Below are 26768 nucleotides of genomic sequence, written 5' to 3'. Positions count from 1 at the left end.
AAGCAATAGAACATCCAGTGGCACTTTTAAGACCAACAAATGGGTATGCACACAAAACCTTATACCCAGAATTAAATTTTGTTGGTCTTAAATGTTCCACTGGACTCTTCACATAGTTTTTAACAACTGCAAATCTATAAATCAAATATTACAGCCAAGTGGCATACGCATACAGTAGTAGTATCATAGAATCATAGAGTTGGAAGGGACCTCCAAGGTAATCTAGTCCAACCCCCTGCACAATGCAGGAAATTCACAAATACCTTTCCCTAAATTCACAGGATCCTCATTGCTGTCAGATGGCCATCTAGCCTCTCTTGTACTATACAATAACTGTTATCTAAATGACATCACAGTTAAGGATGCCTGAACTCTTGTAGGTTCAGATTGTTTCATAATCACCACTTGCAAATGAGCCACCTATTTATCAACTATCAGATAACTAATCAGATCTCTAACTGCTGAGCCATTCATAGGAGTTCACTGCACAACAGCACAAATACACTCTCTAGGCTTTTACAAATGTCTGTTGTCTCTTACACAACCAAAAGACACTGCTAGTCAGGGAAGTCACACTTCTGTACATGGAAGTCCAAGATGAGATCCAGCCTTAAGTGTGGTCTAGTAGCAATAGTTAGTATTAATGTGGGAACCCAAATTCCTGTCATCACTGTACTGTAAAAGTGACTAGGTGAACTTAGAATCATAGAATCATAGAGTTGGAAGGGACCTCCAGGGTCATGTAGTCCAACCCCCTGCACAATGCAGGAAACTCACAAACACCTTCCCCTAAATTCACAGGATCTTCATCACTGTCAGATGGCCATCTAGCCTCTGTTTAAAAACCTTCAAGGAAGGAGATCCCTCCCGAGGAAGCCTGTTCCACTGAGGAATCACTCTGTCAGGAAGTTCTCCTAATGTTGAGCCGGAAACTCTTCTGATTTAATTTCAACCCATTGGTTCTGGTCCTACCTTCTGGGGCCACAGAAAACAATTCCACACCATCCTCTATATGACAGCCCTTCAAGTACTTGAAGATGGTGATCATATCACCTCTCAGCCACCTCCTCTCCAGGCTAAACATCCCCAGCTCCTTCAACCTTTCCTCATAGGACTTGGTCTCCAGACCTCTCACCATCTTCGCCGCCCTCCTCTGGACCCGTTCCAGCTTGTCTATATCCTTCTTAAAATTTGGTGCCCAAAACTGAACACAATACTCTAGGTGAGATCTTACCAGAGCAGAGTAAAGCAATACCATCACATCACGTGACCTGGACACTATACTTCTGTTGATACAGCCCAAAATTGCATTTGCTTTTTTTAGCCACCGCATCACACTGTTGACTCATGTTCAGCGTATGATCCACTAAGATCCCTAGATCCTTTTCGCACATACTACTGCTAGGACAAGTCTCCCTCATCCTATAACCATGCATTGGATTTTTCCTACCTAAATGCAGAACTTTACATTTATCCCTGTTAAAATTCATTTTATTGGTTTTAGCCCAGTTTTCCAGCCTGTCAAGGTCATCCTGTATCCTGTTTCTGTCTTCTACTGTATTTGCAACCCCTCCCAATTTAGTATCATCAGCAGATTTAATAAGCATTCCCCCTATTCCTTCATTGAAATCATTTATAAAGACGTTGAATAAAACAGGCCCCGGGATAGATCCGAGGCACTCCACTTGTCGACTTGTACAAAGTTCTCATTCTAATCCTACCTCACAGGCTGCTAAGAGACAAAAGTGTTGCTTCATGTTCTTGTGAAAAGGCAGGATACAAATGCAGTAAATTAAATATGATTAATTATTTTACATTTACATTAATTTTTCAAACAATATCTGGTGAAGTATATAGTTTGCAAACTGTAACTCTGGGGTAAATAACATTAATCTGTTGCATATTACACCTATGCTATCTAATAGTAATAACATCTTATTAGATACATATGTTGGGGTTTGTAAGAGATGCTGAAATGACAGCTTGGAAAAAATAAAGTTTTAGTTGAACAGCTGAAAATCCTTTTTTTGTTGTACATATCAATTAACTATAAGAAGGGCAAGAACTTTCTTCATGTACCATTTTCTTTTCTAATAGCATGTATGCAGTGAATAGAATTTAACTTCAATGTGTCAAATTCACTTTCTCTTTCTTCCTCATACTTTTTGAGATCATGTGTAGCTATTTAAACTGACAGTTGGAAATTTGTTGCTCAGTGATCACAGCTTTCTCTTTATTCCAACAGAGGCTGCTTTTACATTGTTGTTGTACTGTGAGCTGCTTCAATGGGAAGATAGACCTCTTCGGGAGTTCCTGCACTATCCATCCCAGACAGAGTGGCAGCGAAAGGAAAGTCTTTGTCGGAAGATTATTCACTATTTTAATAAAGGGAAGGTATGTAAAAAAGATTGATAAGTTATACTAGGGTATTGCCCATTACTTTTTATGAATATGAAAGCTGGACAATGATAGCTGACAGAAAGAAAATTGATTCATTTAAAATGTGGTGTTGGAGGAGAGTTTTTCAGATACCATGGACCACCAAAAGCAGGTTCTAGATTGGCGTGGCCAAACTGCAGCTCAGGAGCCACATATCAGAAGGGGCCATACAGGCCATCTAATCCAACCCCCTGCTCTCAGTGCAGGATCAGTCTAGAGCAGGGTTTCCCAAACTTTTCTTTCCCACGGCCAGGTTATTTTTACACTTCTCCTTTGTGGCCCACTACGCTTGATTTAATAGGAACATTTGTCTACCTGAAGCTCTATTGCTGCTTTTTGCCTGGAAGGGGAAAGAACTAGGGACATTTGAAAACCAGTATAATGGCATTTCAAGATTTGTTTGAGAATGCCCTGCAACAACAATACAAGGGAAGTTAGGATGCCAGGATTCAAATATTTATGAATTCAGGACTACAACCAAAAATCCAAACAGGATTCTGAGTTCTATTGAGATGGTCCTGTGAAAGGAAGGACAACGTTTTTGTATAATTATCTCCTCAAATGCTTGCAGGAGCCTAAAAGATTATTTACAAGATTATGCATGGGATAGAGAAGGTAGAGAAAGAAGTACTTTTCTCCCTTTCTCACAATACAAGAACACATGGGCACTCAATGAAATTGCTGAGCAATCAGGTTAGAATGGATAAAAGGAAGTACTTCTTCACCCAAAGGGTGATTAACACATGGAATTCACTACCACAGGAGGTGGCAGCAGCTGCAAGCATAGCCAGCTTCAAGAGGGGATTGGATAAACATATGGAGCCAAAGGTCCATCAGTGGCTATTAGCCACAGCGTATTGTTGGAACTCTCTGTCTGGGGCAAGTCATGCTCTGTATTCTTGGTGCTTGGGAGGGGCAACAGTGTGAGGACTTCTAGTGTCCTGGCCCCACTGATGGACCGCCTGATGGCACCTGGAGTTTTTGGCCACTGTGTGACACAGAGTGTTGGACTGGATGGGCCATTGGCCTGATCCAACATAGCTTCTCTTATGTTCTTAAGAAAATGTTATTTATTTTTATTTCATTTGATTTACTAGGCCGCCCATTCCCTGCAAGCAGGGCTCAGGGTGGCTTACATCAGTTTGCTAAAATACCATACATAGTATTAAAATACATTAAAATACTTCATCAAAAAACAGTACTGAAAGATACTGTATCCTGTGTCAAAGATGACAGATAGGTTCAGTATCTACCAGCCTCCTGGATGGAGGGAGTATGGAGAAAAGGAGGAGGTGGGAGTTATGGGAGTGCTAGAACATTGCTGTCCTCAACCAAATGCCTGGCAGAACATCTCTGCCTTGCAAGCCCTACAGAAAGGTAGAGCACTGATATTCTCAAGTAGAGAGTTCTACCAGGGAAGGACTAGAGCTGAAAAGGCCCTGGCCCTAGTCGAGGACAGCCAGATCTCTCTCAGGCCAGGGACCACCAGAAGATTCTTGTTACTGTGAATAAATGGGCATGGATTGGTTCCTTAGGTTATCTGCCAGTGCTGTGTATGTTATGTTATGTTGAAGTAGCACTGTTTGAGCTATTTTGTCTTTAATCTAACTGGTAAAACTCATCAATGGATTATACTAAGAAGGCTCTATAGTGTTGGTGGTCTTGACAGGAAATTCAGAAATTTGGGGTCCTGGTATTAAACATGATTAATGATACTTCTGGATACCAGATTATTCACATTCTTTCTCAGTAGATCTATTTATAGTGAAGGGACTGCATTTTTTTTCAAAAATGTTTCAAAATAATCTAATTGCTGCTAGGAAAGGAAAGATCCCCAGTGCAAGCACCAGTCATTTCCGACTCTGGGGTGACGTTGCTTTCACAACGGTTTCATGGCAGACTTTTTACGGGGTGGTTTGCCATTGCCTTCCCCAGTCATTTACACTTTCCCCCAGAAAGCTGGGTACTCATTTTAGCGACCTCAGAAGGATGGAAGGCTGAGTCAACCTCGAGCCAGCTACCTGAACCCAGCTTCCTAAAATGCTGCTAAAATGGCCATGAATTGCTACTGGAAAAATACAGATTCACCTTGGATTCAGGATTGCACACATATGCTATAGGACACTTTACTTTTAATAAATCATCTCAATAAGTTGTCCCCAGAAATAGTACACAGATAAAAATATAAATTTTCAAAGCTTAATTTTTCTTAAATGTATGGGTAATTTTTGGATTTGAATAACTGTTATGGGGCTTTCTTTAAAAAAAGAATAAAAGGGCTAATGCAAGAGCAGCTCTGAGGTATTCCATCAGTATGATCTCTGGGGACAGGTGTGATCTTGTCTGTTCATCCTTTGAGATCTCATGGTTATAACTACTAAAATTTGCATCTTAACTTCGGTATGTCTAAAAATCCTACCTGGTCTGTGATTTTGATCTTTTTTTCCACCCCCCCAGAGCTGGGAATTTGGAATCCCACTATGCAGAGAATTGGCTTTTCAGTATGAAAGCTTATATGATTATCAGAGCCTCAGCTGGATTCGGGTACGTGGTGTCTTTGTTTTACAATATGTATTCAGTCACATGTAGTGCCTTAGAAATGTGAAATACACTTAGGCTTTCTTGAGAAACAAATGAACTAAGCAGTTATTTGCATGCTTACTTTATGATGTTAGGCAGGATCAATATTGTGATCATATGGGTAAAGATTCATTGTTTCTCTTGTGAAGAAATGTGTTTTTTTTCTTTGGAAGTCTGAAATGAGCAAAACCTTCACTCTGAGTTTTTAAAGGGTTTTTCCCTCCTATCTTTCTGGGAAGAGAACATGCAGGAATGGGGGACATTAGTTCAATCAGCCTACCTTCATACATTTGCTAATAAGTCTAGACCTGTAGCCCCCAACCTTTTTGGCACCAGGGACCGGTTTTGTGGAAGACAATTTTTCCACGGACCTGTGGGGGTGCTGGATTTTTTGCTGCCCCAGACTGCCCCCACACCCTGTTCCTGCCCCCTCATGGGGGGTCTTTAAATGAGGGGTAGGTGAAGGTCACTGCTGTGCTGCCCCTTCCACCCACCCGGGACCCGGGTGAATGAAAGAGGTAGTGCTTTGGAGTAAGGCTGCATTGCCTCTTTCGTCTGCTTGGGACCTGGTTGGGTGAAAGGGGTGGTATCTCTGCCTCACTCTGCAGCCCAGTTATTAACATGCCATGGATCGGTACTGCTCCGCGGCCCAGGTGTTGGGGACCCCTGGTCTAGACAATATGATGGTCAAGCTCCCTCCCCCCACCACCTTTAAGCAGGGAATAGAGCTTTGGAGGATTCAAAGAGTAAACAGACTTCAGGAAGGAACTCTTGGAGCTCTCCAGGAAAAGCTTCTTTGACCTGGCCTGACCTTGTCAGTGGGTGGGGAAAAGAGAGGTAATAAAACTCCTGGAAGTGAGGAGGAGGATCTCTTTATGGGTGCTGAGTCCATCTGAGCAGACAGAACTCTGCCTTAACTGAGGTCTGAAGGTAGCAGCCATTTAACAACGTGTGCTGTCCTGAGGAGCTGAAGGAAACGTCAAGATAATGTATTCTGTAAAGATATGTATACTTTCAAGATATGTAACTTTCTAAGCTAAGGGAGCCTGTTCTATATTTTAACATTTGGTAGGGTACGTGTAGAGATAGGGACAGGATTTGCATTTTGCCCATTTCTTTTGAATCCCTTGTTCAGTCAGGTGATATACTAAAAGTGTGCTTGTGAGCATTTTCTTTTTAACAAATACTTTATAGCTTTTGTTGCTGCTGGGTTTTCTGTACCACATACACCTCCACCGTATTGGATGCACTATCTTAAAAGGGGCACCAGAGAGAAGGCAGACAGTTGCCAAATGGCTATTCTTACAGGGGCACACAAGGCAGTCCCAATGGTGACCAGATGCTGGGCAGTGGGAGACACAGGCAAGGCCTCAGAATGTGGAAGGGAAGCTGGGATTCCCCTCGCAGACAATCCTTATAAAGGTCAGGTGGTGATGGCAAATTACCAGAGAGAGAGAAAAGCCTCTCCAGGTGTTGTGAAAACCTTGGAGGGCTGGGTGGAACAGGGCCTGCAGGCCAGACCAGGCCCATTTAGCCACACTCTTCAGATGTCACAAACTAATCTACTGTTCTATGGTCTATTGATCATATCTGTAACTAATTTTTATCTTACACTTTAATCAATTGTATGTTTTTAATAATGATGTACACCACCCTGAGCTGCTTCAGACTTCCCACTGTACTGTTTTCAGAAACAAAAATAGCTTCATGGAGCTGCTGCTTGTTCTGTTGGGAAACTTACATGTTATTATAGTTACACATAAGAGAGATCCTTTGTTTCAGTTTTTGGAAGCAGCCCAGGCTGGGAGACTGAAGCCCCTTTTCTAAACACGCCACAGGACTTTTATCATATGAATTGGTCCTAAGATAAACTAAACAAACTGTCTGCCAGTTTTATCTTTCTAGAAGTTCCCTTCCACAGGAGTTATATAGACTATTGGGTAGGTACCAGATCCACAGAACAGGGCTGACTCAAAAAAAAAATGAAAAACCATAATTCAAAACAGAGCAAGTTTAAATGTTATTTGCATGCTGGGTTACAGCAGGAGGAAGAAGGTAGAGAGTTTTCCCTTCAGTGATGGAAGTCCCTTCTATCAGGGGATTTTTTTCACTAGGTCCAGTCCCATTTTTGAAATTATTCCATGGCTGGTAGTGTGTTAAAGGTGAAGTGTTATTTTCAAGCCTGAAGTTCTACAGAGGTCTTCCGCTATAACATTGTTTGAGCCCATTGTTTGTTTTTTCCATCTCCAGAAAATGGAAGCTACCTATTATGATAACATAATGGAACAGCAGCGGTTGGAACCTGAATTTTTCAGAGTTGGTTTTTATGGAAGAAAATTTCCCTTCTTTCTTCGGGTAAGCCATTTAGAATAAGAATTAATGCACGAACAACTTATAATGAAGGGATTTGGGTTCTTTGCGGAGGGACAGGAAATATTAAGTAGGCTTTTTGTCCAGTTTAGTGACAAAAGTGCTAATTTAGAAAGGAATACAACTGCTGAATACAAAAAGTAAAATACTTTCCACAGGACTTTTTGTACGTGTGCTTTGTACTTAATATTAATGCTACTTAGTAACTGCTGGGTTAGGAGGAGGCAATTATGTTGACCTTTTTAAGGTAGGCAAAAATACTCAAGAGGTTGTGGGAAAAAGATGCTTCACTGCGTTGTCACTTCTTGCTCTAGGAAACTAGATGCCAAAATTCACCTATTAAATGAAAATAAATATTCCTTGGTGTACGCTGTAAGAATAATTTTACACTGGAGTCCAGTGTAGAATGCATTAGATTATTTCTTTTTCACAAAAATAGTGCTATTTCAAATGTGTTGGGGTACCTTTATATGGAATATAAACCTGTTGTGGATTTTCCCTACATTTTTGTGTGTGCAGTTTTGCTCCTTTTATCTTAAATAAATATAATTACAGATAAATATGAAACACCCGGGATAATAATAACGACCATAAGCATTGTGTAATAAGCACATGCATTGAGCTTAAGTATTGTATAATGAACATAAGCATTGCAGCAAATGAGCATAAGCATTGTAGCAAACACAAAACCAAGGAAAGGGAAGAGAGGCAGCAGCTGGGCTCTGGACCACCATGCTTGGCCACAGCTCTAGCAGAGAAACTCCTCCCTCCACCTGGAATCATCAGAGGCAGGAAGTAGCCAGCTGAAAATCTTCTCCCAAAGGACCACTTTATTGATTTGTCATATCATATTGGGATTGATGTGAGCAATTATGAAAGCCAATTTTTGTCCGCAAAGCTAGATAAAGATACAATCAATCAATGCAAGTAGTAATAAGAATATATACATATTACGGTGAGTAGCTTAATGTGTCTTGTAGTTTCAGAGGTTAAATCTGAATGTATTGGGTATTTTGAGATAATTGTTTTATCTGGGTAACATATGTAGTAAGATAGTGGAAGCTTCTTGGGAAAGGGCAGGTGTCAACAGAGAAAAACAGGTATAGGGATGCCAATCCCCTGGTGCTGGCAGGGATTCCCCCAGTTTTTAGGGCTCCCCCACCCATGCCAGCCACCTGGCCAGCAGGGGAAGTCCCACCACCCAACAGTTCTCTGGGGCTCCACATGAAAAGAGCGGGTGCCACTGGCTCATGCCTTGCAAGGATGGCAGCAAGCGCAGCACCCTGTCTTTTGCAGGGTGGCAGAGTGCAGCACTCATTGTTTCCAAGCAGGCGCCACCAGCTCCCACCTTGCAAGGGGCAATTTTGCCTCTTTCAGGATGGCAGCACCTGGCGTCCACTCCTTCCAAGCGGGTGCTGTTGGCTTCTACCTTACAAGAGGCTATTTGCCTCTTGCAGGGCAGGCGCCACTCCTGCTTTTCCCCCCAGCCGAAGGAAATTTAAAGTTTCCCTTTAAAGTTTCCCTTTAAAATTTAAAGTTGCATCAGGATGACCTTGCCCTTCCCAGAATGCTCCCCCCCAAATCCCCCCCCCCTCTGCTGGGGACAAAATTGAACCTGAGAACCCTAGATGAAAGTGGAGAAGAGAAGCCAGACTAAGAGGCGCAGTGGGTCCCAGCTTGAATGCTATTGAAAAATGGAGGGTGGGGGGAATCTTATTTCTCCACAACTTTGTGGTGGTTTCATGCACCCCTATGGTTTTTTTTCCCTAGCTTTCCTGCATTCTTTTCAAACCCTACTTTACTTTGGTCTTCTTGGAAAAACCACAGCAAAGCTGGGCTGCTGATGTGTGGATAGAAAAGTGAAGATCTTTCCCATGCCCCCACCCCATGAGTGGCATTTTTCTTGTTAAAACCTACAGCAGGGGTCCCCAACCCCCCGGTTCATGGACCGGTACCAGTCCATGACCTGTTAGCAACCGGGCCGTGAGTTGTATAATTATTTCATTATATATTACAAGATAGTAATAATAACAAGACGACAACATTGGATTTATATCCTGCCCTCCACTCCGAATCTCAGAGTGGCTCACAATCTCCTTTATCTTCCTCCCCCACAACAGACACTCTGTGAGGTAGGTGGGGCTGAGAGCTCTCTCCCAGAAGCTGCCCTTTCAAGGACAAGCTCTGCAAGAGCTATGGTTGACCCAAGGCCATTCCAGCAGCTGCAAGTGGAGGAGTGGGGAATCAAACCCAGATAAGAGACTGCACACTTAACCACTATGTCAAACTAATAGAGATAAAGTACACAATTGTATCATCCCAAAACCATCACCCTCCCCCTGGAAAAACTGTCTTCCACAAAACCAGTCCCTAGTGCCAAAAAGGTTGGGATGGCTGCCCTACAGCCACCATTTACTACTTGCACTAGAGGATTTTTTAATGCAGTCTGTTGCAACAGTGTACTAGTTCCTAGCTTTGCATTTCAATGTAAGTTTCTAGGCCTTTTTTGTTGTACTGTTATATAATGTACAGCTTGTACTTCCCCTCTTACAACTTCACAATTAAAAGGTCCTAGAGAGTTGGCTTTAAAAAAAAAGAAAGAAAACTGAGAACTGGGAGATTGTGGCAGTGGATCACCATTGGCAATCTGGTGATATGGGTTTGTTCGTTTTTAAAACCCTTGATGTAAGGAGAGAAATTATAGGTACAGGGAAAATTCAGGGAAGCTCACCATGTGGAAGCCCTGTTGCTGCTGCACTGACTGGCAACTGCACCAGCAGGGAGAAACCACAGGAAATTATCTCTGTGTGGAAAACCTCATTATTATATCAGCAATTTCTGCAATTGGCCAGAATTAAAACATATAATTTAACTTTATTGATTTACATAATTTATGGTCTGCCTTTTCTCACAGAGTCTCAGGGCAGATTACACATGAGTCAGTACAGTCAACAAAATGGGACATTCAGTAACCAGTGCATTAGGATTTTCGAAGTCTGGAACCACGAGAAAGAATGAAGAACAACATAAGTATTAACATCATACATTAAGCAGTACAGAAATTACATAATAGGATCCTACTTACAATAAGCTTTATGCAACAGTGTAGGCCACAGTCTCAATCATTTATCAAAATAAGTTTGTGAACCATTTTGTACAGTGCAACCCTATTACCAGTGCAGAAGAGCCCTCAGTTTTGCATAGTTCACGGAAGTCTGGGAGACTAGGAGCTTTCCTGACTTCCTTGGACAGGCATTTCCGCAGAGTGGGAGTCACACTGGAGAAACATGTGTACAGGCAATTGTTGATTTTGATTTACTGACATGAAGGAAGATGTCATGGCAGAGCATAAGGCAAAAGGTGGTCCACAAATAAGAGGGGACAAGGCCATAAAGGGCTTTTTATGTGATAGCTTATACCTTAAATTGAGCTTAGTAACAAAAAGGCAGCTACTGGAGCATCTGCAGAGTTTGTGGGCTGAGGGCTAGAACAACTCCAGGGATAAAGCTCCAGATTTATCCCTGTAAAGAACTAAAACAGCTAAGCCTAAAAGATCCTTCCTATTTTATTATCAGTTAGGGCACATACAGCAAGAAGGACAGTCATGCCCAAGGCATTGATTTGTTCCCACGGAGGCCAGGTGCTGGACAGCAGGAGATACAGAGGCAAGGCCTCAAAACTGTGAAGGGGAGCTGGGGGGCAGGCTGATCCTCCTGGTGGGTAAACAGTGGAAATTCTTATCAGGTGGTGGTAGGTTACCCTGAGAGTAAAGCCACTCTAGGGAGTTGGGAACTCCTAGGAGGGCAGGGTGGAACAAGGCCTGCAGGTCAGAACAGATGTGTTCTGCCACAGTCAGATAAAATTTATTTTCATTAATAATCTGGATCCATATTTATTCTTTTATGCAGCTTTATTGCAATCTTTCTTATAGCATAGTGGGAATTAATAAAATTAACTACCACATAAAGTGTCATCTTTCTGCTTTTCATTTAATGATCCAGTAAACAGACATTTCTGAGATTGGATCTGTTAACTAAAGTATTTCACAGGCTGGAAATTTGATGTTGGAGAATCAGCAATAATATTTTCATTGGTTTAAATTGATGTGTAGGTCCAGAAATTAATAAATTGGCATTTTTATGACAATATCTTAAGGAACATTTGTTTTGAGAGGATTTTCTATCCACAATAGTGAGAAAACACTTCAGCTTTCACACTTACTTCTTTTATCTTTTTTTTTTTAGAACAAAGAGTATGTTTGTCGAGGCCATGATTATGAGAGATTGGAGGCCTTCCAACAGAGGATGCTTAGTGAGTTTCCACAGGCCATTGCAATGCAGCACCCTAATCACCCAGATGATAGCATTCTGCAATGTGATGCCCAGTGTATCCTTTAATGCAAAATTGGTCTAATGTTTATCAGGCTGCTGTACAATGAAAATGATCTTATGGTTACAACATATATATGAGAATTTTGATATTTTATATTACTCTTTTAAAAAAATAAGTAAATGATACAAAGTAAAATCAAATTTTTGATCAAAAGTAAAATCAAAATCAAAATTGGCGATATTGTGAAGGAAAGCAATATGCAAATTTTTAACTGTATAATCCTTCAAATATTCTTTTAATATTTTGTTTTATTAATTTTATTTTATATGTTGCCTTTGTACTGGGTTCCCCTTCTTCCAAGCCCAGGGAAAGAGAGATATCCAGGATATATAGGAAGAGTCAAAACATTACCAAGATCCTTCAGAGAGTCTATCCCCTCTCTTCAGGCTAAACAGCAGGCTGCTACCAGGCTCTGAGACTATTCCCAAGTAACTTCAAATGCACAGCCATCCTTTGAGCCTCTCAGGAAAGTTATTCCAGAAAGCAGTCCTGCAAGGTAGGCTTGCAACACTGAGTTCCCAAACTACCTTTAATTACAGGCAAGCTAGCCAAGGCTTCTGGACTTAGGCTTTGAGACTGAAGAGACAAGATTCACACAAATTTAATAAAAAATAAATGGTTTATATAGGTGCAATATATATTTCAAATACAAGACTGTGAAGGAAAATCAAAATAAAAAGACTTATTCTTTTCCAGACTAGCTCACACATAAGCACATCGTTACCAAGATTCCAGACAAGAAGGACGTTCACAAGACAGAGAAGTTTTCAGCCAGGCATAGCTTTTGGATTGCTAGCCGTCTTTGATATGATGAAGTGTTAGGGGTTTAAGCTACTCCCATTCTGAGCACAGTATAATGTAATTTATAGAAAGAGTCTGATTGCTCTCAGGCCCTGAGACCATCAGAATCTTAGAAGTGATATAATCTTCTCCCTGGTTGCCAGAGAAACCAAGAAGCCATGTGACAAGTCTTGTCCTTGGTTCTCACAACTTCAGAGAGATACTTCTCTCAGTTGCATGGAATTTCTTTTAATTGGAAGTCATTAGGGATGGTACCAACTTCCAACAGGTGCTTGACAACTTAACTGAAGGCCACATGCCATACCAATTAGCCCTTGCAAGAGAATGTTTTGCAATTAAGAGGCTTAGTTAAATTTTAGAGTCAGGCCTCTAGACCAAGGTTCTGTTTGGAACCGAAAAAACATCACAGCCTTGTACAAGTTCCTGGAGAGGTGGTATAAAAATATTCTAAATGAAATAAATAATAATAAATACATGTTAATTTTCAGTCAGACAGAAAGAGCTATCATGTAACTTTGAGAGAAAAAATGATGTTTTCAGTTGTATTTGTGTTCTATCATCTTCAGCCTGATTATGCTATATAGGCTGCAGGTTGCCCACAGTGATAGATCTGCAGAATCTTCTCCCTAGACGATGATGGATACCACTCTGGTCAAGGAATGTGAATGCAGAGCTGCCCCTTTTATTAAAGAAAAAGGGAATGCACACACACAGCTGTGGGTGCACATAGCACTGTGCAGAAAGCTTGGGTGATGCTCAATATTTTTATCTTTTGTTAATTTCATTTCACTTTAACCACATACTGAAGATGATTTGCTTTATACTGTATTTTATTTATTTAGGAAATGTATAGGCCACTTCTCTGGAGACCTGCTTGAGACAATCAACTAAAAAACAGTTAAAATATGCAACATAAAATAATGAAAGTTGTTGAGAAAACCCTCATGGAGGGACAAATTGTTCCAGAAATTAAAGCAAACAGCACTATGCAGGCCACAAAAACAAATGGCTACATAGAATATACTGTAATTTTAAGTCTGATTTAAAGAGATGTTTTAGCCTTGCACCTAAATAACTGTAAGGTAGGTACCAGGCAGGCCTCAAGTTGGAGAGCATTCCACAGGCAAGGCATCACACTGTAGTTCCTACCAGCCTCACCTTTAGGGTTGATACAAAGAGAAGGAAGGTCTTAACTAATGGAATGGACAGTATGGAACGAGGTGTTCCTTCAGGTACCACTATCCCAAACTGTTTAAAGCCTAAAACTAAGAACCAATATTTTCAGAAATAAGCATAGTAGGAATGTGGCTCAGTGTTAAAGTATCTACCCTGCATTTAGAAAAAGCCTGGTTTGAACCTACATCTCCAGTTAAACAAACAAAACAAAATGAATCAGGTGTAGGTGATTTGGAATATATCTGCTGAGATGCCGGAAGGTCCTTGCCAGGCAAAGCAGACAATACTGACCTTGATAGACTGATGGTGTAATTTAGTAATCCTGCTCACATGTTACAGAAAATGGCTGGGATCTAAATGTGGAGTTTAAATCGCATGTTCAACTGCACGAGCACTGTATGCAACATGAGAATTATTCAGTGCTTGTATAAGAACATAAGAGAAGCCATGTTAGATCAGACCAATAGCCCATCCATTCCAACACTCTGTGTCATACAGCGGCAAACCCCCCCCCCCAAAAAACCCAGGCACCATCAGGAGGTCCATCAGTGGGGCCAAAAAACCAAGAAAGAAAAACAAAGCATACATTGTATATAAATTGAACATGCATTCACTTTCACTTGTGAACAGGACTAATATAAGGCGGCTTTGTGTGTTCATGTGTCACTGATACGTGAATAAGAACATGAGAAGCCATGCAGAGTGCAAGGGGAGAAGCCCCACCATGCTGAGTGCTGAGCAATTCCACATAATCCCTGAACAGAATCCCCTGATGTAACTTCCAAGGTGCTCCTTTCATTTGCTGGTGGTTTGGACATGAATGCCAGCAGGGCTTTTTTGTAGGAAAAAGCCTAGCAGGAATTTATTTGCATATTAGGCCACACACCCTGATGTCACCATTGTTTCGCGCAGGGGGGGGTTGTGGGGAAAGCCCAGCAGGATCTCGTTTGCATATTAGGCCATGCCCCCTGACACCAAACCAACTGAAACTACGTTCCTGTGCATTCCTGCTTAAAAAAAAAAAAGCTGTGAATGCCAGACAAGTGCAAAAGGTCAGGATAGCATGTGTCAAGGGGGGAGGGACATGGTTGCAGCTTGTATGTGCTTCAGGGGCTGCCAGGTCCACTGCAGGGCAACTCCTGGGGGACCACCCTCTGCTAGCCAAGCACTTAGCAAAACTGGTTGTAGATGCTCTTCCATGTGTTTATTCATCCCTCAAGTGACAACAACAGGGAGAGCTTGGACTCCAACTGCTGAGCATCAAAGCCACCCTGTTCCAGGTCTGCAACAGAAGCCTGCCTTCAAAAGCCACATAGATATCCAGCCTGCTGGCATATATGTGCTTGTGTTGAGGTATGATTGGAGAGAGAGTGTGAAGGTTGATTCATAATGCAGATGCATTATGCCTGTAACAGGCACACAAGAAAGGTAGTGTGAATATTGCTCAGGTATCACAGGATTGAAAATAGAGATGGGGAAGAGGATTTATGAGCATGTCAGGAACAGAATTTATGGTTCTAGTTAAGAAACTAGCTACTAGATTTATGTCTTTTCAGTAACAAACCAAATGTGGAGAATGAAAACTGATTCAAACAGGAACTGTCCAGTTATATGGCAGTTCAATTACAAGGTAGGCCAGTTTTCTGTTTCTAAAGCAGTGCTTCTTAATTTTTTAACTTTCTACAGAATCATGGCCTTCAGTGAATCTAACAATTTCACTGCTTTGGAATAATGAAAAGAAAATTCAGTTTTGTGTCAACTCAGTTTAAGAGAAATAATATTTGATTTGGAAATCATATTGAATGCAATTCAAGTCTGGCATATGCCTTTTAACCTAGACAGTATAATAAAAAGTAGAGACATCACCCTGCCAACAAAAGTCTGTATAGGCAAAGCAATGGTATTCCCAGTAATAATGTATAGCTGTGAGAGCTGGACCATAAGGAAGGCCGAGCGCAGAAAATAGATGCTTTTGAGCTGTGGTGCTGGAGAAGAATCTTGAGAGCGTCTTGGACTGCAAGAAGATCAAATCAGTCAGTCCTAAGGGAAATCAATCCTGTCTGTTCCCTGGAAGGTCAGATGCTGAAGCTGAAGCTCAAATACTTTGGCAACTAAATGAGAAGGGAGCACTCACTGGAGAAGACCCTGGTGCTGGGAAAGACAGAAGGCAAAAGAAGAAGGGGATGGCAAAAGATGCGATGGCTGGACAGCGTTACTGATGTAACTAACACAAATTTGAGCAGACTTCAGAGGATGGTGGAAGACAGGAAGGCCTGGCGTGACTTTGTCCATGGGGTCGCTAAAAGTGGACTCGACTGTGCGACTGAACAACAACAAAATATGCCTTTTAACAGTGTAATATGTGAAACTCACCTGACTTATCATGTTGGGTGCTATGTACTGTTTTTTCTTTGACTCAAGTCCTTCACAGATTTGCAGATCTATGCAGTGACTCCCATTCCAGATAATATTGATGTGCTACAAATGGACCATGTTCCTGATCGTATAAAGAGCTTTTATCGTGTTAACAACATCAGAAAGTTCCGCTATGACAGGCCATTCCATAAAGGCCCAAAAGACAAGGAAAATGAATTTAAGGTAGGAATGCTTAAAAGTAGTGTTTATCCTGGCTGTGTTTGTGTTCCTTAAGTTAGATGTCTGCTTGAAACAGTAGCCTTAGGTGATTACTATCTTAAAATACACTTTAAAGTATCCAAAGGTATTAAAAGTGAGCAAATAAATTGCAGTAAAATGTAATGAGGTGAATCTCACAATTCTGTTAGGCTGAATGCAGGGCTTCTTCCAGCATGAGAAGCATTTCTCTGGCAGAGGATCCTCCAGAGAGCTTCCTTGATCTTTAGGTAGTCTGTGTATCTGAAAGAAGTAGTAGGATCCAACACATTGAATAGATTTAATAGAAAACGTTACCATTTATGCACTTTTTTCTTGCACAACAGTGATTCATCCTCTTGTAAGCATCCTAAGCAATGTTGTTGTTTATAGGGACTAATAATAATAGCCAAATAAGAGCTTTTGAAACTCCCAAGAAACGTGAAGGACACAAAAAATTCTTGCTAACTTTAACATATAACATTGGAATAGAGCATTTTAGGATTCAGATTTTTTTGCCCTCGAATGTAAGCAGAGGTGTCGAACTCATTTGTTACGAGTTCTGACATAAATGTTACTTTGTCAGGCCTGGCCATGTGTGCCATAAAATGTAATGCCAGGCATTGGGAATATACATTTATAAAGGACACAGGCAAATGCAATTAACAATATTATTTTTACTCAAAATACAAACAAAAGCAATTAATTTCTAGGAGGGAAAGCAATTGATTTCACTGGAAAACCCACAAAAGCCCCAATAAATGTATTTAATCATATGCAAGACCATTTTTTTCTCCAAGGGATACTATAAAGGGGGAGGGGGAATGTAACTTACAATTTAATACAAATTAGTTACTGTTCATTTATATAGCATTTTTAGGAGATGTCATCTTCCTTGCTAGTAAATAAGGTAGTTTTTAAGCACCCCTTCCCCATATGTCCAGCTTCAGCAGCTGAGCATGACTACAATCCATGTCTCACTCTGTTTTCTCTCCCCATCCTCCCACCCCCACTTGTACCTCTGAGGATCTTGAGAGGTACAACAGACTCCTCCATCCACCATCCCCATCTCAGTCAACAACCCTTTGAGGGGATCCAGGCTGAGCAATTGGCCTCAGGTGACCCAGTTGTAATGAGTTGAATCTCATCATTCTGTTAAGCAAAATTCAGGGTCTTCTTCCAGCAGAAGTATTTATCTGGTAGAAGATCCTGGCTCAAGAGGACGGGGTCTGAACCTGGCTGTCCCAGATCCCTCCACCCCCATCCTTCCTGCATTTCCACAGAAGCATCAGGGCTGAGGAGAAGGCCTGATGAAGAAGCTGTTTCAAAAACCTCCAAGGAGTGCTTTTTTCCCTCCCTTGCCCCCTTTTCTCTCACAGGCTGAGAATGGGAAGAGAAGAGTCACCGTCCCTCATCTGACCCAACAATCATTCTACCTCCTAGTTATGCAGCTGTCTGGGTTTGCAGCACCAATGGTGGTGCCCTCTTTCCCCTATTTCTCCTCCAGTCACTTCCAAAGCTAGGAGATTTCCCCCCTCAGAGCAGCATGCGTAAGACTGCCCAGTTTCCTCCCAATTCATGTGCCAGTCTTCCTCCTCCTTTCTCCCCTGCTGACTGACCCTTTGGCAGCAAATCGCTGATCTGCACACCCACTCTCATCAATCCTCCTCACAGTCACAGTTGGTTCATCGGTGGCAGTGCTGACAGCTCAGCAGTGCCCAGGGCCAGATCTAGGGGGGGCAGAGGGGGGTGCTTGCCCCGGGTGCCGACAGGTGGGGGGCATCAAATTGGGTACAGAGTCCATTGTGTTCTATGGGACCATAAAACAGAATGGCCCATAAGGGGGCGCCATTTTTTAATTTTGCCTCCCTAAAAAAACATGTAGATCTGATCCTGGCACTGCCCTCCCCACCCCCGCCATGCAGTGCATTCACCAGTCTTCACTGAGCTGCAGTCAAAGGAGGCAGAAGGGGGAAAAACATCATGCCTCCCCTTTCTCTGCTTTTGCTGCCATTCCCCCAATAGTATTTTACCTCAGCCACGTAGTTCCGCAGGGCCTGTAAGACAGTCCTCTTCCGGTTGGCTTATAACTGACCGGCATTGAAACATTTAAATATTCTGACAGAAGACTATAAGATAGCATACTGTGACTGATTGATGTATTGATATTTTAGTTGTTTTAATTATGTAAATTATTATTGTATTTTAATTCTTGAATTTTATTGTTAGAATTTTTATGTTGTGAGCCACCCTGAGCCGACCTTGGTGGGGTAGGGAGGGATATAAATCAAATGAAATGAAATGAAGCATAAACCTGCCCTCTAGCCATTTCCTTTGTATTTCTTGACAGCTTCAACAATACACACCAAACCATGTGCACCTTGCTCTACACCCAAGCAGCATCCTACCTTCCCTCCCTCAAGTCAGTTGCTCACAGAATGAATAAGTTCTGTGAGTGTGCCAGTTTTGGCCCCTGGGCTGAATGTTTGATGCCCCTGGCTTATTTCAGAGTCTGCTGAAATAAGTTGTCAATTTCTTAATCATCATTTCTCCAGAATGTCTTAGTTGCCATTCTAAAATGGGTTCAGAATGTAAGAGGATTAAATATGATTAATAGTCATTGATAGCCTTATCCATTAATTTTTGCACTCTTCTTTTAAAGTGACTTAGAGAGCAATCCTAAGAAGGTCTACTTTGAATTCTACTAAGGTCTATTCAGTGGGGCTTACTCCCAGGAAAGTGCTCTTAGGATTGCAGTGTTAAACTAATGGCTGTCATCAAAAGGGGACAATGGGTTTATAAAATGATGTATGATTAAAGTGGATAAACAGAGAACTTTCCTATAGTTCTCAGGATTGATAAAAGTACTTTTCTCCACTATACATAACTAATTTATGGAATTTGCTGCCAGAAGATGCAACGTGTTTCTGCATAGCAATCCCTGGCAGAGCAAACGAACAGGGAAAGCTGTTACTTTCAATGTCCAGTCTGTGGAAGCACCTGTCTAGCCATTGTTGGATACAGGATTACATGGAACTTTGATGAAATCCAGCAGAGATTTTCTTATATTCTTATCATCTACATGTGTGGTTTGTTTGAACTTGAAATATTGTGTTTTGCTTGTGGTTTGTTTGAACTTGAAATATTGTGTTTTGCTTGTTCTGTGTTTTCTTTTGCAGAGCTTGTGGGTTGAACGTACCACTCTCACCCTGACTCACAGTTTACCTGGGATCTCCCGATGGTTTGAAGTAGAGAGAAGAGAACTGGTAACATGGATTATATTTGTTTCTTAAGCACTGAATATATATAGCAAAAGAGTAGAAAAGTTTCTGTCCACCATGTATATAAATATATTAGGCGGAACCTTATGAATGTGCCTGCATTTCCTTCCCTTAGGAGCCCCCATGATCTCCCAAAAAGCTGATCCTGAGAGCCTGGGGTCTCCAAGTGAAATTACCCCCACAGTTCTCATGATTTTATAGGATCAAACCCACTATCATTAACACTAGTTGAGATAGCATTCATAATTAGAGAAGCAATACTGAGTGATCAAGGAGAGCCCAGCCTGCCACACTGTCAGTTTTGTTTTTGTCAGTCCAATATGACTGCTGTTGTAACTGCTAACCAAACCTAATGTTTGGTAAGATCAGCTGAAATGCTATGCTGCCGGTCTGTGGCATATGTCCACTGATACAGTATTAACTCCAGTGCAATGCTAGGTTTTCCCCAGGTATTCCATCAAAATAATAGAGTCAACTTACATTCATATTAAAGTTACAGTTTAAACACATTTCTTTGTGTAAGCATTTTTAGGGGGCCATCTTACATTCAGGGCCATCTTCCTTTTGAGTAAATACTGCTGTTTCTCAAGAATAAAATTAAAAGGGCCTCCTTACATGATATGTGAGTCAGGTTGGGGATTCCCCCAGCCTGACTCACTTTTCATGGCTGAGCAGAGATGCAACTTTTATTTATTTATAGTTATTGATTTGATTTATATCCCGCCTTCCCTGCAAAGCAGGCTCAGGGCAGGTTCCAACAAAAAGCAAACAAAACAATTAAAGCAGATTAAAATCACAATAAAAATACAGCTAAAATTTAAAACTCTGACTCTACAGTACTGACTTATCAGTCCAAAAAGTCCTTTGGATCCCAGTTGCTGGAATGAAGGGAGGAGACCAAAAGACAGGTGACGTCCGCTGCCTCAACTGAAAGCCTGGTGGAAGAGCTCTGTTTTACAGGCCCTTATGGAGTGAAGCAGATCCTGCAGGGCCTGGATTTCCAAGGGGAGCTCATTCCACCAGGCAGGGGCCAGGGCTGAAAAGGCTCTGACCTGATCAAGGCAAGTTGGACATCTCTGGGACCAGGGACCACCAGAAGATGTTGGGTAGCTGATCATAGAGACCTGCAGGACTCATATGGGGAGAGGTGATCTTAAAAATGGGTGGGGGAGGCTCAGCTCTGGAGCATGGCACAGCAGCAGGAGAGGCTTCATCCTTCCTTCCCTTCCACCCTATGCTGCTTTCAACTGAAAAAATTAGAGGTGAAGGGGGTTGTTTTTCCTGTTCTCATTTCCATATGTCTGCCCAGGATGGTGTTGGTCATCTGTTATCTTGCAGGTTGAGGTAAGCCCCTTGGAAAATGCCATTCAAGTAGTGGAGAACAAAAACCAGGAATTAAGGACACTGATAAGCCAGTACCAACACAAACAAATGCACGGTAACATCAACCTACTCAGCATGTGCCTGAATGGAGTTATTGATGCAGCTGTGAATGGTGGCATAGCACGATATCAGGAGGTAAGCAGAGGCTGTTTATTATTTGTAGCAACTCTTTAATAGTACCAGTTTTCTAGCTATATTGAATTTTTAATTTTTAATAATATAAGGAGTCATGACAGATGCTTGTAACAGGAATAGAACATTAAGATTGTTCTGATTAATTAAAATGTACATACAGCTAAGCATTGCTGTAAAGATTTTATATTGGAGGTTTCAGTATTTTGAATAATGTATGTGTTCTAATTAAGAAAGTAGTGATAATGCAAAACACTTCAGTCCCAATACAATTAGTGAAGTTCATAGAAAAAAGAACTGACCTTGGGAACTGGTTATAGAACAGAAAGCTACTGCTATCTTTAGAAAACCCAATTTCTAATAGCATAGTACAAACAAATTAGTTCCTATACTAATGCTAAACGCAGGCAATAAAATACTTTTCTGAAGAAAGGGAGAATTGTCTTTGGCCTCATTAATGTTCAACAGGCCATAGCCCTAAAGGTATATCCACTCTACTATTTTGTGAGCCAGGAATTAGATATATATTTCTAAAAGAACTTACATAAAATTATGTATTCACCTACATAGAATGCTAAAACACACTCCTTTTTTATATTATTAATTTTTAAGTTGTTCATGTCCCACATTGCTTATTTCCCACAGTTTTTCTAGCATAGAAGTAGTAGAAATTTAAAAATAATTGAAGATATAGTCAGAAGTGATAATGATTAGCATGTATGTTTGGATCAAATTTATGCTGCTTTGGGTCTCAGAAATGAGAATATTCAGTAGGAATTATTTTATGTAAGGAGAAATTGTCTATACCATTGGTCTTCAGCTGCAGGGCTTGGACTTGCAACTGAACTATGACTGTAAGGTGGAATCATACCTGCTAGTACCACCACCATCATTTTTGTTTTCTGTTTAAGGCTTTTTAAACATGAGAAGAAGAAAAAGTGGCGGAAAATGGGGCTGGACAAAAAGTAGAACAGGAAAAACAGGGGGGAGGATGAACATACTATGGTAAAAAATATAAATTTAAGTCCCATATCCAAAATTAGGGCCAGAGCTGAGAACTCTATATGCATGTATTTTCTAAAACACTTACGTAATACCAGTGTAAAAACAAGACTGCTGGAGTCTTTTCTACCTTCTTTATGGTCTTTAAGGAACATTCAGTTTCTAGTCAAAATTTGTTTTTTTTTCTTCCCTAGGCTTTTTTTGATAGAGAGTATATCACCACTCACCCCGGAGATGCAGAAAAAATCACACAACTAAAAGAGCTGATGCATGAACAGGTATCCTTGTGCTTTTAAAGATGAAGAAAAAGTACTGTGATTTGATTTGATATCCCTAGCAATATAGTCAGAGTAAAGTAATTGGTCAGAGCATTATTCAGATCTTCTTCGTGTTCTCTGTGCTTCACACTCATGGGATGAAGCGCCAGCGCCGATCCCTAATTGGTAATACCAAATACCGGGATTTTTCACCGCCCGACCCCGGTGGGCACGCACGACAGCCCCACTGCGCATGCTGACCCGGTGGGCGCGAACACCCCGCCAGTTCCTTCTTTACCGCCGCGTCGGATAGACATGTTCGTGGTTGCTCCGGTCGGTAGTTCACTTACCTTTTTTCCTCTCTGGGTTTCTCCTCGTTCTTGTTCTATAAAAAAGAAGAAGAAGAGACTGTTAGTTTATTGTTGCTACCCTTTGGGGGTTTTCTTTCCCCCCTCCTCCTGCCATCTCCTATCTATGGAAAAGCGTTGGGGGGTTTTCAAGCGGTGTCTTAAGTGTGGGAGCAAGATTCCTCCTCCCGATGGACATTCCCTCTGTTTGTTGTGTCTTGGGGAAGGTCACCGAGTGTAATCCTGCCATAATTGCTCGAAGTTTTCTAAGCAAACCAGAAAAAAACGATCGGCAAGACTATCAGCGGCGCTGTTGAAATCGGCTCTCGCACCGCAGATGTCAACATCGGCGTCACCTAGCACTTCGATGGCCACATCGGCATCGGTTCCAGTCTCACTGTCGAGCCAGCCAACTCAGCCACTCCAGGGAGCCGACCGCCCCCACAAGCGCACGGGCTTGGTATCCCAGTCCGAACCCTCGACTCCAGCCAAGAAGGCCAAAGGGGATCAGGACTCTTGCTCCGCTGAGTCCAAGAAGCATAGGAAGGAGAAGCAGCGCCAAGATCGGCAGACCCCTTCTCCGCCACCGAAGGACCCAGCAATTGTTTCGGGAGAGCCTCTGGAAAAGATCTTTGCCTCACCGATTCGACCAAAAAGCCCCTCAGGTCCGATGGATGTTCAACACTCCTCTCTGTCTGGCTCTGATCTGGAGATTGATCTTACACAGCGGTCGGCATGCTCAAAGGAAGGCGGCGATCCATGTTTGATGTCGGACCTCGAAGTTTCCCAGCCGAAGGACCGCTCGACACCGAAACTGCTGCTGATACCTCAGCCTGATCGGTTTGGTGAGACTCCAGACCCCTTTCAGCGGCCGCATCCTTTGCCCAGCTGGGACCCACGCCCGTGGGCATATCCATTTGGGAGCTATCCATTTCATGCTTTGGGAAGCCTGCATAGCTGCCCAGACCTTTGTTGTGGCCACCCACCTGCTGGGGGAGCTCAATGTGCAAGCGGACTCCTTGAGCAGAGGGGAGGTTTCCCATCACGAATGGGAGATGAACTGGATTTATCTAGAACCTCTTTTCCTGGACTGGGGTCATCCCAGGATAGAAGTGTTTGCCACGGCAAGCAATCGGAAATGCGAGCTATTCTGTTCCAGAGGGGGAATGGACCCAGGGTCCCTGGGGGATGGTCTTCTACTCTCATAGATGAACAAGTTCCTCTACCTGTTTCCACCCATGCCTCTTCTCACCAGAGTGATTCACAAACTGGCCCAAGAGCATCCGGAGTGCATCTTGATTACTCCATGGTGGCCGAGACAGAAGTGGTTCCCTATCCTCCTGGCCATGACGGGAGGGTGTCACCACAAGTTTCCTTCAGAGCCGCACCTCCTGTTTCACCACGACATCCCTCATCTCAAAATGACGGCTTGGAGGGTCAACTTTCAGAATTCTTGGACAGAGTGAAGCATGTAATGTTGAACAGTAGAAAGCTATCAACTCGCTGCTCCTATTTCCTTGCATTTCTGGGGGACAAGGGCATAATACTAGTCTGGAGCTTGTGTTTGAGTTTATACTGACTCTTGTGGATGCTGGGCTTAATCACTCCTCGATTCGAGTGTATCTAGCTGCAATCTCGGCACATCACGATCCCGTGGATGGCATATCGGTTTTCACACATCCTCATTCAAATCGTTTCCTGAAACGTCTTTTGCGGCTTCAGCCGCCATCAAAGAGTCCTCCTCCTGTTTGGAATCTGCAATTGGTCCTAGAAAGGCTATCGAGGCAGCCTTTAAACCCTTGGCTACCTGCCCACTGCATCTTCTTGACTGGAAGGCTGCCTTTTTAGTGGCCATCACTATGGCCAGGCGGGCAGGTGAATTGGTGGCTCTGCGGTGTGATGTTCCATACATCTCATTCCATGATGATGGAGTTTCTTTGGCTCTGGACATCTCGTTCCTCCCTAAAGTGGTGTCTAGTTTCCACCTTAATCTAGAGGTGATTTTGCGTACATTTTATCCTTCTCCGTCTTCTGCAGAAGAGAGACGTTTGCATGCCCTAGATGTTAAGAGGGCGTTGTTGTTTTTCATGCGTCATACTAAGCCGTTTAGAAAGGATCCCAATCTATTTGTCTCCTATGCACAGAGACTTTCCAAGTGGATCACAGAGGCCATTAGACTCTGCTACCTGTTGGCGAAGCGTCCCTTGCCAGGGCCACTCCGTGCGCATTCCACTAGAGCTATGGCTACATTTACAGCATTCCTGAAGAGTGCTTTCTTGGTGGACATCCGTTTGGCTGCATCCTGGGCATCCCCTCATATTTTCATGCGACATTATTTTCTGGATGTCCGGAAGCGCTGCAGAGCACAGCTGGATACCCTGGTCCTTCAAGCCGCTACTTCTGCATAACCACCAGCTCCTGCCACCAGGTAAACCTAGCTTGCTAATCTCCCATGAGTGTGAAGCACAGAGACCACGAAGAAGATAATCAGGTTTCCTACCTGTAACTGATGATCTTCGAGTGGTCATCTGTGCATTCCCCACCCTCCTTCCCCTCTGCTGCCGGTCATGGGTACTTTAGATAGGCGGTGGTGGGAAGGAACTGGAGGGATGTTAGCGCATGCCCACCGGGGTCAGGCAGTGAAAAATCCCGGACTTCGGTATTACCAATCGGCTCTGGCGCTTCATCCCATGAATGTGAATGCACAGATGACCACTCGAAGATCATCAGTTACAGGTAGGAAATCTGGGTTTTTTTAGATAGAAGTGTTTACCTTTTGCTTAATGAAAGTTAAGTAGTTTCTGAGGGTTTTTTACTACTTATCTTACATTAACCTAACTTAGTCTAGCAATTGTTCCACAATAAATAGATGTCTGTGTAGATTGTAGAAATATGCTTTCATTGACTTTTTCCTCAGCAGAGTCTGAAAATATTATATGACCAATTTGTCACAAGTTTGGATTAAATATAGGGGGGAAACCCCAATTGTATTAGCCATCACTTTACACTGTTACAAAACTCTTGCTTTCCTTAAAGGTTTAATATTAAAAACATAAGAACAGCCCTGCTAGATCAGACCAGCGGTCCATCTAATCCAGTATCCTGTCTCAAACAATGGCCAGACTAGTTCCTTTAGAAGGCCAGCAACAGGACACAGAGACCATTGGTTTCCCTGCTCTGAAAGCCTGAGGTTTAGTGCCTCTGAATATAGAGGTTTCCCTCAGTCACCATGGCTAGTAGCCACTGATAGACCTCTCCTCCATTAATCTAATTCATTTTAAAAGCTATTTATTCCTTTGGCCATCACTACATCCTCTGCCAGCAAATTCCAGATTTTAATCATTCTTTGTGTAAAGCAGTATTTCCTTTTGTCCAAACTGAACCTACTGCCCATCAGCTTCATTGGATGCACTTGAGTTCTGGAATTTTGGGGAAAACATTTCTCTTTGTCAGCTCTCTCTACCCATTTCTCTTTGTCAGCTCTCTCTACCCCGATCATCAATTTATAAATTTCAGTCATGTGCCCCTATCAGAGACCCAAGCCTGACCTCATCTGGGTCACTTTTTGCCCCCTGGCATCAAGTGGTCTTTTGGATCCAATCAGGAATCCCTCCTCATGCAACTTTCCAGAGGGCTTTAATATCTGCTCCTAATAATTATACAGAGAAATCCAAAGCAGAAGGCTTTCCGTAAAGACCAGCCTCCGTATCAACACCAAACTTAGTAAACAATACAAGAAAACATAAGCATATATTAATTCATAAAAGACCATACAATTAGTCCTTAACACAAAAGGGAACGTGTTCACCAAGAATCAATCCAGTCTTTGTGGCAAATTGCTCAGTTTATTCCAAAGAATCCTGGTGAAATAGTTGTACAGATGATCAATGTCTCTTAATATATGCAGCCAACAATCCAAAAATTGAGAAGACAAGGTCGTACTGGAACCCTTGTTTCACCCAAGCTTCTTCAAGCTGCAAATAATCCTGAATACATAA

General features: G+C 42.2%; 1 protein-coding gene across 11 annotated transcripts in view; it reads left to right on the top strand.

The window, feature by feature from the left end:
- Positions 1 to 26768, top strand: part of DOCK3 (dedicator of cytokinesis 3) — a 340630-nt gene that overhangs the window by 268155 nt on the left and 45707 nt on the right. For all 11 annotated transcript variants that reach the window (XM_060240011.1, XM_060240010.1, XM_060240016.1 and 8 more), the window contains 8 exons: positions 2246 to 2394; positions 4897 to 4983; positions 7270 to 7374; positions 11634 to 11775; positions 16190 to 16356; positions 19548 to 19634; positions 20988 to 21167; positions 22361 to 22444. In XM_060240011.1, the coding sequence (XP_060095994.1) occupies positions 2246 to 2394; positions 4897 to 4983; positions 7270 to 7374; positions 11634 to 11775; positions 16190 to 16356; positions 19548 to 19634; positions 20988 to 21167; positions 22361 to 22444 (1001 nt within the window). The remainder of the gene's footprint in view (positions 1 to 2245; positions 2395 to 4896; positions 4984 to 7269; positions 7375 to 11633; positions 11776 to 16189; positions 16357 to 19547; positions 19635 to 20987; positions 21168 to 22360; positions 22445 to 26768) is intronic.

Source organism: Heteronotia binoei, chromosome 5, assembly GCF_032191835.1.
Source record: "Heteronotia binoei isolate CCM8104 ecotype False Entrance Well chromosome 5, APGP_CSIRO_Hbin_v1, whole genome shotgun sequence".
NCBI classification, from domain to species: domain Eukaryota; kingdom Metazoa; phylum Chordata; class Lepidosauria; order Squamata; family Gekkonidae; genus Heteronotia; species Heteronotia binoei.
Note: the sequence above shows the minus strand (reverse complement) of the source record. Positions and strands in the feature narration are given on the sequence as shown.